The sequence below is a fragment of the Pteronotus mesoamericanus genome, unplaced genomic scaffold (assembly GCF_021234165.1).
Source record: "Pteronotus mesoamericanus isolate MK-2021 breed Mesoamerican mustached bat unplaced genomic scaffold, CSHL_Meso_final contig_20, whole genome shotgun sequence".
Lineage (NCBI taxonomy): Eukaryota > Metazoa > Chordata > Mammalia > Chiroptera > Mormoopidae > Pteronotus > Pteronotus mesoamericanus.
Window position 1 is genome coordinate 43,777,106 of NW_026555085.1, and position 12,833 is coordinate 43,789,938.

General features: G+C 43.1%; 1 protein-coding gene across 2 annotated transcripts in view; it reads left to right on the forward strand.

The window, feature by feature from the left end:
- MRAP2 (melanocortin 2 receptor accessory protein 2) overlaps nucleotides 1-12,833 on the forward strand; it is a 39,949-nt gene that overhangs the window by 24,716 nt on the left and 2,400 nt on the right. For both annotated transcript variants that reach the window (XM_054568853.1, XM_054568854.1), the window contains one exon: nucleotides 4,790-4,889. In XM_054568853.1, the coding sequence (XP_054424828.1) occupies nucleotides 4,790-4,889 (100 nt within the window). The remainder of the gene's footprint in view (nucleotides 1-4,789; nucleotides 4,890-12,833) is intronic.

Sequence of the window (12,833 nt, forward strand, 5' to 3'; positions counted from 1 at the left end):
TGCATTATCTGTAACAGATCACACTTGGCGATAATAGCTATATCTTTAATTAGATTATGTTCTTCTGCCTGCTAAAATTGAGATTCCTACCTTCAAATGGTCTTTCATCTGAGAAACAACGTTTAACAGTCATTTCGACTTTTGCTCTTAGTTTTTAATCTGGTATTAAGCCTTATAATGTATCAGAAGTGGACATATGTCTGACATATAATTGGTACCAGTGGAGTGGACATTCATTCATTCAGCACATATTTATTGAGCACCTGTTTTGTGCAGTATTATTCTAAGCATTGGAGATACAACAGTGAATAGAAAAGACAAAAAATACCTCCTCTCATAGATCTTGCCTTGTATTGGGAGAGACAGGCAGTTAATAAGTTAAATAAACTACGCGAGACAGCGATTTAAAAAAAAAGAAAAAGGAAGAATAAAGTAGGGATAGGATGTGGAGTGTGGAGATAAAAGTATAGGCGGCCATAGAAGGCCTCACTGAGAAGGAAAAATTTGAGAGAAGACCTTAAGGAAGTAAGAAATTAAGCTATAAGATATCTGAGGAAGAACGTTCCAGAAACTGCCCTGCAGTTGTGAAATGCAACCTGCAAAGTAACAACGAGGAGGCCAGCAGGGCACCAGGGGAGTGGGTAAGAGGCAGAGCAGCAGGAGATGAAGTCAGGTCATGAGAAGAGGATATTGGGGCCTTAGAGGTCATGCTAAGGACTTTGGCTTTTGTGTGTGGGGGTGAGGGAAGTCGTTTGAGGGTTTGGAGGAGAGGAGCAGCCTCTGGCTTAGGTTTCAGTAAATCCTCTCTGTGGCCAAGGAAGGGAGGGGATGAGCCTGGAAGCGGAGGCCAGTCACAGGGCTGTTATTAACACTGGCCCATGGTGTGGGCAGTGGAGTAGTGAGAAGTTTGTGATTCTGGGTATTTTTTGAAGCTAGATCAGACAGGATTTGTCAATGGATTGGCAATAGGGTGGAAGAGAAAGAGAAGAACCCAGGATGATTTGGAGATTAGTGATCTGAGCGTTTGGCAGGATGACTTGCCATTAACTGAGATGGGGAAGACTATAGGAGAGGCCATAACATCCTGAGCTCAGTTTGGGACCTGTTAAATTGAGACCTATCAGACACCTGAGAAGACCAGGGGGGAGAGGAGTTCAGTGAAATTTGAGAGTCATCAGCATATAAATGATATTTGCCCCAAGAGATGGATGAATGAGTGTAGGTAGAAAACTACAGAGGCCCAGGAATTGAGCCCTGGGTCACGCTAGCATTTAGAAACTGGAGGATGTTGAGAAGACAGCAGCAAAAGAGCCTGAGTGGAATTTACAGAAAGACAAGAAGAAAACTGGGCAGTTGTGGTTTCCTGGAAACCAAGTGAAGAAACGGTTTTGAGGGTGAGACCATGGTCTGTGTCAGATGCTGTTGGGTCAAGTTAGTTGAGGGACAAGAGTTAACTGTTGGATTTAAAATGTAGACATTACCGACAATGATTTTAAAAGCAGTTTCAGTGGAGTGGTGGGAGTGAGAGGTGGATGGAATTGGTTCAAAAAGAAAAAAAAGAGGAGGAGAAAAATCTCTCAAGAATTTTGCTATAAAGAGAAGAGAAATGGGACATTTATGAAGGGCTTGGCTGGGTGAGACTGGACGTTCTTAGAGAAGCAGAAGCAAAGCCTGTAAGTCCACAAGTGGACGTGGCTGCATCTTAGCAGGACCGTTCCAGCTGCTGTGTTGAGGAAAGACCGAAGGAGCATTCTCTTATTCTGAGCCCTCATTGGTGGCCACATTCCATGCTTTTATCCTATGCCAACTTGCAGATGACGCCTGATACGTGCACAGATACGTCAGCCGGAGAAGGGGTCACTGAGCTGAGGAGCAGAACCAGAGCTCCTGAAGACTTGGAGTAAGACCAGGTGCCCTTGGGGGCACAGCACAGACAAGTACCCGAACATCGCCGTCGGCTCCTTGCCAGGAATTCTTGCCACAGAACTGACCCTAATGCTTTAGGAGCCAGAAGTGGTGTGAGGGCAGTGCTAGCTCTGTTGTCCTGAATCCCCTCTTTCAAATTAGACATTAACCTTTGTTTCTCATACAACCACAGGATGGAAAGGTCATAATTTATTCCTGGGAGGTGGAGAGGCCGGGCGATGGGGTGGTTGCTACTGGGAGGAGAAGAAAATGCTACCTGGAGAACAAGACCATTCTAGAGAAAATCTTGCGCCTGTCAGCTTTCAGCTCGGTTGTTTCCTTTCATTCACTGGAGGTCAGGCTAAGGGGAAATTATTTTATTATGACTCATCCCATTTGGAATTCCTGTGGCAATTGGCTCTACCCCCTTACTATAATGCTTTCTAAGTAACTCAGTCTCCAGACAAGCAAAGCTTCTCTTGGCTTCCTTAACCACGGGATTCATTCGAACCTCACTCGCTATAAACCTCTAAGCTGGCTTCCTCCCTGGAAAGGGTGTTTTGAGGAAGGCCAGGGGTGATGTATTCCCATGTTACCACAGTGCCCATGACCTTGAAACGTGGTATATAAATAAAATTTCAAGAGAGTTTGTCTGTTCCTAGGGTGAGATGGGGATCTCCCATCCTCCCGGAAAGGGGCTCAGGGTAAGAAAGCGCCCTGGGGTTGGCCCACACAGCAGAGGGTGGGGTGAGGAGAATTAAAGGAAATAATTGGCAGAAACAGAATTTTGTTCGAAGGGGAAAGTGAATAAGCAAAACTACATAATAAGCAAAGAAACTGAAACACATTGTGATGAGAAACATAGATGCCACATTCTCAAGGGAACATTCGGAAATGCTGTTAGATCACATAGACTCTCAGATTTTAACCACAGAACCGCCACACTCTGCTCCCCCCTTGGTCCCCCAACGGCCGCGACCCTCTCCTGCCCCCCATTATTATTGCTTTTTGATCAGCAACCTGGGGCACTAGCAGGGCAGAGGGAAGGGTCTGGGCTGGGTGAAGGGCACCCCACTTCCACCTTTGCCCACCGGGCTTTGGGAAGCGGAGGGCTGATGGGGGTGCCGCTCCCATCTGCCGTGTGAAAGCGGTCCACGCGAGAACCCCTTCCCAGCAGACAGATTCTAAAAACGAATCAGTTAGAGTCAATTCTCAATTGAGGACTTAAATATAATACTGGTGTGTCATTTTTAGAATTTGCTTTTGCTCTGCAGGCCGTTGATGAAGCACAGCGTGCTGTCGTTTGTTTGTACAATCGTGTTTCATAGTCTGCGCCCCATAGATGAGATATCGCTGTTACATGTCAGTTGCACTTGTTTACATGTGTTTTTTTGGAACTTGTTCTTATGTCTTTTTTAGGCTTCATTTCCATTATATTATAAGGCAAAATCTACAATTTCTATTTCAATGGCATGCCTAACCCCAGGAAAGATATATTCGTTTTGCATCCAGAATGCTAATTATTCAGCACATTGTTGAATAAAAGGTGTTAACCTTTAGGCAATAGTATATGTAGAATGAAAAGTACAAATTATACAGAGTAAACTGCTAATCAGATTTCTTCGCTTTAGAAAAAATGAATTAGAATTTAATTAGAATCATGCTTTGCATTTAAACACGTTTAGTGTTTAGCCATTCATTTTTAAAAAATTGCTAAGCACTCTCACTGTCTTCCCACATAGACTAACTTCTTAGCATAAATCAGAAAATGCAAAATAATTCAGCTGTGTTGTCTCCCCCAGATTTGAGACCCTATTATGTGTGTGCAGGTTCTGTGGACAGTCCAGCCTCATCCCTGTCCCAGAGACATACCCTAGGGACTCTTAGGGACTATTACCCAAGGGAGGGCCCATGTAGAGAAGCACAGGCAAAATGCCACGGGGCTCAAAGGAGGGGGCAAGCACACCAGGTGGTGAAATGGTCCCGGCCTGGTGAAGGAGAGAGGGCACGGAATGGGCTTTGAAAGATGGGTGAACTTTCATCTGCTCTAGGTTGGGGGAAATTGTTCTAGTCGGGTAAAGGTAAAGCCCCTAAGAAGGCGTGAGGGTTAGGAAGTTGTCAGAGGGAGTTAAGGTAAATACAGGGACACAATGTCCCCTAGTCTGATTGGAAACATGGGTTTTAAAGTAGGGGTAAGCTGGGAAAAAATAATTTTAACAATAATAGCTGACAAATGCGGGGTATCTTCTCCTCAGATGCCAGACATTGTTTAAAGTGCTTTACTTATGGAATCTCTTTCAACCTGGAAGAGGTCAGGTCTGTCTTTGTTGAACAGTTTTTCATAAAAGATCAATATTACGGAAGCTGTGGTAAAGCAGGCTCGTACCGAGTTGAAGCACAGAGAAAGACAACACAGGAGGCCATTCGTGTGTTCTCGGCGAGAGGTTATGAGGACCTGAACTATTCCAGCATGAACAGAAGTGAAAATACAAAACTGGGCTGGTTTGGCTCAGAATTTATTTTAAACTTTATATTGTTGTTTCTGCTAAAAACTGTATTCTGTAACTCAAGACCCTTCAGTGGAATCTTGGGGACCTAGATGGCCTTTGCTGTGTCCTAGGTTCATTTACTGGGATATGGAAACCAATGGTCAGTAAGGCTGACATCTCTTAGTGTCACCTGAGACCAGAACCTGGAGGCGACAGATTCTTCTCTGCCCCTCATTCCCTACATCTTATCTGTCCCCAGCTGACGGAGGGTTCAAGACTGTCTCCTGTGACTGGTGACGTCCTTTCTCGTTTCATATACCGCAAAGCCCAGATTTCTTGAATGTTCAAATTTTCAGTTGCTGTGAAATACTAATTTCGTGTTAACTGTCTTGCAGATTCCATTGTGATTGGATTTTGGGTTGGTCTTGCAGTCTTCGTGATTTTCATGTTTTTTGTGCTGACTTTGCTGACCAAGACAGGAGCCCCACACCAAGAGTAAGTCTGGGCTGTTCCTAAATATCTATTAAGCTCCACAGGCAGCTGAATAAACAGGAAAAGTTATGGATAACTGCCTGACCCACCAGCCTGTGGGTGGGTCTGCCTTCTTCCTGGCCTCTTGCCTCTGTGACTTGTTTGCAAGTGGATCCTTGTGAATCTGGGGTTTTGTTTTGTTTTGTTTTGTCCTTTCATGTAGCCCTAATGCTGATTCAGGCCCAATTTTTATGTTGAAATATTTATTAAAGAGGATATATTTTCTCCTTAGTCCTAAAAGAATTTGGATGACTCGCCAGACTAAACACAGTGAAAAAAAGATAACAGCAAAGTAGGATGAACACTAGTTTTAAAAAACAGTTCAAGCAGTAGAGAAATAGTTGTCACCAAGTATTCGATTGAATTCAATCATTGACAATAAACACTGAGTTCAATGCTGTGTTTCCTTGAAAGAAGAATAAAAATGGGAACACCAAAGATTATGTGATTCTCAAAGCAGAATAAAGAATATTTTTGTTGGGCTTTGGATCTGAGGAGGAAATTATTACATGAGTTGCTTAAAGAATGCTGAGTAATATCAGAAGATCCTTGTTAATTATGGTTTCCAAATATCTCAGAAATGTTTGAGAGATTTTTTTAAATTCCAGCTCTTTTAAAGAAGGGAAACAGAGCATATGCTGAATACTTATTTAGTTGGCCCCAGCCGGCACAGGCAGTGCCCTCAAATCAGGTCATTAGAAGAGTGTTTGATGAAAGGACTGTTCCCAAGTCAGGCCTGGGAGGAGGAAGCCCCATAGGACAGCGCAGCACCGCAGGGCTAGGGCAGGAGGAGTAGCTACCCCCTGATCTGAAGGACGCCTGACTAGCACCTAGGGGTCCTACCCAGAAGGCAGCTGAGAGGAGCTGTGACCTTGGACCGAGAGACACAGCCACCCAAGGTGATCTCTCACCGACAGAGCCTCCAATCAATACCCACACCTTGCTTTCCTCCTCCCTCCCCATCTCTCACCATTGCCCCCACAGGCTGAACACTACAATTCAGCCAGCAGCCAAAGTGCCCATCAGAGTCTGTTTCCCAGGGCACAGAGCAGGAGGGGGAGGGGGAAGGGGACTGGGGCAGTAATGGAAGAAATGTAGCACAATTACTAATCTTTTAAATTCAGTATCTCCCTTAGTGCATACAGCCAGGCTGCAGTGTTCTTTTTACTGCATTTTGCCCTATAGTCTCCAGTGCCTGTCGTTCAGTCTTCAGCCTGCACTTGAACTATAACAAATGTCTGGGTAAAGGGAACAGTTCTGTCCCTAACTCAGCTATTTCCAGACATCAGGGTCTGGGAAAATATTAAACACCTTTTACATGAAAGGAAAATACCATTTTATTGAAGCATCTGGAGACATAATGTTGAGAATCTCTGTAACAGCCACGGAAAAGGCATGAACTTTCCCCTTTCTCTCTCCATGTCTTTATAGACATTTCACATGCCTTCGCTTCTGTTTTATTGGTCCATGGGATTTGAAAAATATGATGTGGATTGCAACAGTAGTAAGAAAAAGCTGAGTACAAAACTCACATTAGGGCGCATCTCATAGAGTGGTCAGGAAATAGTAACACATCGTTATCTTCCTTTTCCTTGGAGGGGTGGGTGCAGTTTTGCGAGGTAGTTATTGAGATTCATTTGTCTGATGTAGAGAGCAGGTGATTGTACAGATGGGAATTGTGGCCCAAAACAGAACTTGCCTTTCTGTGATGGTTAATCTTATGGGTCAACTTGGTCAGGCCATGGTTCCAAGATATTAGGTTAAACATTAATCCTAGATATTTCCGTGAAGGTGTGTGTGTGTGTTCAGATGAGATTAACATTTAAATCTTTGTTCTTTGAGTAAAGCACATCATCCTCTGTTATATGGTTGGTCCTGATCCAATCAGTTGAAGGTCTTCCTAGAAACAGACTAACCTGCCTGCAGCTAAAAGGAATTCTGGCAGAAAACTGCCTCAGACTTGAATCGCAACCCTGCCCTGCACCGGCAGCCTGCTGGCTACCTGCAGACGTTGGGCTTGCCTGTCCCCACAGTCACATGGGCCAGCTACTTAAAATAAATCTGCATCTTTCTCTCTCTATAGACAGATGGAAGAAAGGAAGGAAGGAAGAGAGAGAAAGAAAGATCTCTCTCTCTCACACCGCCCCCCGCCCCCATCCTTTTGGTTCTTTGTTCTGTTTCTCTGGAGAAACCTACTATGTCATGGTGACCCTGAATAGCTGAGATTTGCGTTTCCAGTCTTCCAATGGGCAGTGCAGTTGTACTGCTAATGGTTTCTCACTTGATGGCAGTTCTGAATAATCTTAATCAAAGAACAGGGGTCATTGTAACTATGCTTTTAGTGAGGTTAAGGAGAAGGTCTTACCCTTTTTTACATGTAATAAAATAATGGCTCAGCCCTCTGAGATACACCTTAAATGCTTTTTGGAGTCTAGGGCAGTGTAAGATATGACATTTTGTTGCAGTATATCAATAGAAAACTGAAAGAAACAGACATGCAGAAAAATCCCTAAATGGATTGGTTAAAAAGGCTTTTTGATCTTAATAAACTTGACATTTATTTGGCAGAAATTTTTCCTAAAATAGGGAATATTTTTTTTCCATCCATCCATCTTTAATATAAAATAACCCATTTTAAGTTTACCTGGGATAATTAGGCATGGGGGAGAGAATGATAAGTCACTGAGAATAAGACCTTTTAAAAGATGTTTACCATATCCTGGGGTCTACTAATCATTTTATGTATGTATTCCCATGAAATCCTCATAGGAAGATGAAATAAACCCTGTAAGTGTTCCTCTTTACAGATAAGAAAAATGAGGCTGAATCACTTATCTGATCTCACAGGTAAAACCAAAACAAAGCAAAACAAAAAAACAAACAAACAAAAAACTTGCTATGGAGCCAGGCCAAAGTCTCTTTCGCTCTGAAGCTCCTGTTATTAACCACTTCATTAAATGATCATCTACCAGTAATTTTTAACCTTCCTCTTTTGAACCAAAGATATTAGTAAGCACTCAGGTTTCCTTTTTTTTTTTTAATCACATATTAGACCAAGCATGAACTCTGGAGTCAAAGATTTCTAGATTTACTTGCAGAGATTTTGGCTAGATTCTTAACCTCTCTGTGCTCGAGACTTTTCATTTGTAAAAATAAAGTTGTACCAGCCTCCTAAAATTATGGTAAAGAGTGGGTGAGCTAATGCCTAAGGAGCCATGGGCATACACTGGGCTCACAGTGACACCCAGTGAAGATTAGCCCACCCCTTAGGCGCTGGTGGAAGTCTGGGTGAGAGCCGAAGGGGCTAGGGGAGGAGTGGGAGGGAGAAGAACCCCACCCTCCCATGGGACAGCCAGGCCCTAAGCATTCACACAGCATCCTCACTTGTCAAACGTTGCCTCATCTGCCCCAGCTTCAGCTTGAGTGTGTCTCTCAGTGAAACAGTAAGATGAATAGAGAGAATCTGCATAGAGAATCTTGGTGATTGATTGAGAGGACTGATGCATCTGAGTTCAGATTGCTTTATATAGCAGGCTCTCTAGGGAGTCTGTCATAAGAACAGTCACTGGATATCACGAATATGACTCCAGTGTTCTGGCTAAGATACCTGATCAAGTCTGCAAGCTCACAATGGATTAGTGGTGGCTTGGTGGATTACTCTACTGTTTAACTCCATCTTTTTCCCCGTGGAGGCATCTGGGGGTGGTGCTGGATGGCTCACTGGGGCCTCATCTTTGCTGACACAAGGGAAGGGTCCCTGTATCCCTCGGGCAGTAGTGAGACATAAAGATGGTGGAGACCACCATCCCTGTCCCCACTTCCTGTGCCATAACCACATGGACATCCCTAATCATTTGTGTCATCTTCCATGCGTAGCCAAGACTCTGCTTCAGAATCATTTTTAAAACCCCACTCCAGACAGCCATCAGGAATCAATCACAGTTTACCTGAGAGAGAACATGTATTTGCCGTTTCTTTGGATGGCAAGAGGTGAAACCTGTTCACCTGCACAAAACTAATGACATCATAATAAAACAGGCAGGTTTTTTTCCCCTCAAGTTTTCAACTTGGGATCGTATTACGGGAAGAACTCCTCCAGTGGGAATCACTACTTAGTGGCTTCTGTTCAGGGAGGGAATGTGCAATAGTTAAGATTAGGTTATAAGACAGTAAAAAACAACTCTCCGTATCTCAGTACGGCACAACCTAGGATTACTTCTAGCTCAAGTGGTGTGTGTGCTGAGGGTTGGGAAAGGGTGGACACTTTGCACTTGCAGCTGCGGTACTTCCCACACTCAGCCCCCTGGGTGCTCTGACAGAGAAGAGAAAGCCTGGCGATCTCACCTCCGCCCTTCTGTTCTTCATTGGGAGGAACACACCCCTCCTCTCGCAGCCCGTGGGCCAGAGCTCACCCCACCCACCTGGCTGCCGGCTGGGCGGGCTCATCTGCCCAGGCCAAGGGAACCACATGCTGGTACACACTAGTAAAGGGCACTGCAGAGGGGGAAGGCTGTTATAAAGCTGACATCACCTTTCTTAAAAGCTTTTAGGCCCAAGAAGCAGCGTTAATGGGGATTATTTTCCCCATGGAATATGTGCTGTTGTGTGGGAGGGAAGAAACCCTCTTTCCTGGATCCTTCATGGGCAATGGAGGTAAAAGAGCCATTTCCCCCTGCTTTCTCAGCTAAGGAGCCGTTTACTCTCTATGCTGTCTTGTTAGAGCATTATGGCTCCATTATCATAAATCTGCCAGAGGGAAAGAGTAACAGGAAAGGATTGGATCACATTTTTCTGTTGAGTGTTTTGGACTTCTTTGAAAAAATTCTCAAACCCAAGACATTATATACCTTAAATACCCTCCATTGGTAGCCTTTGCTAAGTGTACTTTGTCCAGGTGAAGATGAGTGCCAGATTGCTCATGATCCTATAAAAGTGGAAATTACATTTTACCTGAAGTTGCAATTTACCTGAATATGGCACTGACTACAGGATGTATGTAATGCAACTAGAAGCGAATAGAAGGGAAGTGTCAGGACTTAAGGTCTTTGATAATGACCAAAGCCACAGGAACTAGCAGGCAAGTGCAGATGTAGTGAGTGGTTCCCAAGGAAGTCTTGTCACTCCGAGGGGTCTACCCCTATTAACAGGTAGGAAATCTAACTACTTTATGAATCTGATTCCATTTATACACCTCTGTTCAGGAGTTACTTTTAATTCCTCATCAGTTAAGAGGTGTTTACTAAGTGCACAGCTATGGGCTTGCTCACGAGTGTGCTGAGGATTGTGGTACAGTAGTGGAATTTTCCAGAGAGACGGACATCTTCCTGGAAGTCACTATTACCAACTGAGGTTACTTTTCACACACAGCCCTCACTACATCTGCTCATTAAAATACATCCTTAAGAAAATGAGAATGTAAGTCACAGATCAAGAGAAAATGTTTGCAACATATATACCCAACAAAAAAATTATATTCAGAATATATTACAAAGCTCAAAAGAGAATGTTTACAATACATATACCTGATAAATGCCTCTGTAGTCAGAATATATTACTAAATTTCTACAAATCAGGAACAAATATCAATCCAATTTTTGAAATGGGCAAAGGACTCACATAGACACTTCACAAAAGAAGTTAAACCAATAGCCAATAAGGACATGAGGAGACGCTCAATATTATTAGGTATCAGAGAAATGCACGTTAAAACCACAATAAGATACCACTTCACCCCAGCGAGAATGGCTAACATTAAAAAACTGACACCGCCAAATGTTGACAAGGATGTGGAACAACTCTAATTCTCACACTGTGGTGAGAGTGTAAAACATCACAACCACTTTGGAAAACTTCATGGTTTCTTATGAAATTAAATATGCATCTACTATATGACCCAGTAATTCTATGCTTAGGCATGTACTTGAGACCAACAAAAACATGTCTACAAAGAGACTTTTCAAGAATGTTCATTACAGTTTTACTCACAACAGCCCCAAACTGGAAATAACCAAATACCTTTTAACAAGAGAATGCATAAACAAATTATAGTGCATTCATACAATAGAATTATACCAAACAAGAAAAAAGACAAATGATTGTTACATGCAACAATGTGGATGGATCTCAAAAACATTCTGAGCAAAGGAATGCAGGCACAAAAGGCTCTACATTGTATGATTGCATTTGTATGAATTTCAAGAATAGGCTAAACTAATCTGTGGTGAGAAAAATACAGAAAGATTGCCTATAGGAAGTGGAAATGGTCTGGAAGTTCAAGAACAGGCAAAGCAGTCCTGCCTGGTGTGGCTCAGTGTATTGAATGCCAGCCTGCAAACCAAAAGGCTGCCGGTTCAACTCCCAGTCATAGCACACGCCTGGGTTGCTAGCCAAATCTTCTTTTGGGGGCGTGTGAGAGGCAACCAATTAATGTATCTCTTGCACATCGATGTTTCTCTCCCTCTCTTTCTCCCTCTTCTCTAAAAATAAATAAAATCTTTAAAAAAAAAGGAAAGAACAGGCAAAACTATTTAATGGAAATGGAGATTAGAGCAATGTTAACTAAAGGGGGTAGAAAATGAATGAAAAGAACTTAATAGGATAAAGGAAATATTCTATACCTTGGTTGAGAATAGTGGCTACATGGATGTATAAATTAATAAAAACACATTGAATTTGATACTTTAGATCCATGGATTTCTGCATGTAAATTTCACCCAATGACAAGTAGAATAGAAACTATTGATACATTAAAGCAAGTTTTGTCCATGATTACAATTTTCACGTATAAATCTTTTAATTTATCAGTCAAGGAAAGAAAAGAGGAATAAAAGCACAACTGCTGAATGTGTAATGTTTACCAGAGTCTAAGAGTACAAAGATGAACTTTTCCCTTGTTCTCAGACAAGGAGGATCAGACAAATTGCACTGTTCTCACCCCCAAGAAATCATCGGGAAAAAGTTCAGGGGGAGGAGGGAAGGCATCTCAGAGGCAGGACTCTACCCTGTGGAGGGACCAAACTCTCTTGGACTCCTGGGCCTCTGTTCTTCACCCGGGGCAGTTAATGGACCCCGTGTAGCCTGTGCGTGGGAGGAGCCGCTGGCCAGAGCTGGGCCTCGGGGCCTCCCTCCCACCCAGCCGGTGGGAAAGCTCTGACTCAGAGCTTCTTAGCCCTGCAACTGGAGAACGGGGTGAGCCCCAGCGATCTTAATCATGCCTTTTCAAACGTGTGAAACCCTTCTTTTTTTGCCAAGTATTATTTTAGCCTATTAAGGGACAGGGGGCTGGCACACTCATCTTTGTTCTCAACCACCTTTTAAACCTGAGTGAAGTGATAATTAGAAAAAAATCGCCTGCTGAAAGACAGGACCACTTAAATTTGCGCTACAGCAGAAGGCATTTGGAGTCTCTCTAAAGCGATTTTTCTTTAAGTTCTGAATACAGGACTTACTAAATGTTTAATGATTTGCAAATCAATGATCTTCACATCACATTCGCTCAGCGGGCAATGAGACTTGCTAACCAGGCTTTTTACTAAAAGGAAAAACTCAGGCTTCTGAGAGGAATTCTGTGCCTGATGTCACCCTGATAATCCCAGTAGGAGAAAGATCTGATAGAAAAGCCCCTCAGCGGGCTGGTTTACAAAGCTTCCAGGATTGCTGACCACTGATATCCAGGTGACTCTTGATAATTTGGAGGTTTGTATGTATATGTGCTTGGATTTTCTAGTCCTATATTGAATTCATGCTCCTCCTGCCCCGTGGGAATTTGGTCGTCAGCACTTTATACTGAGCAATGGGGCTGGAAGGAAGAGGGTTAAGAACTGAAACAGAGACGGTCACACACTCGTTGAACAGAGCCTCCTTTTTGTTAGGATTTGAAAATATGTCCAGACATGATTTTTGCCTTTG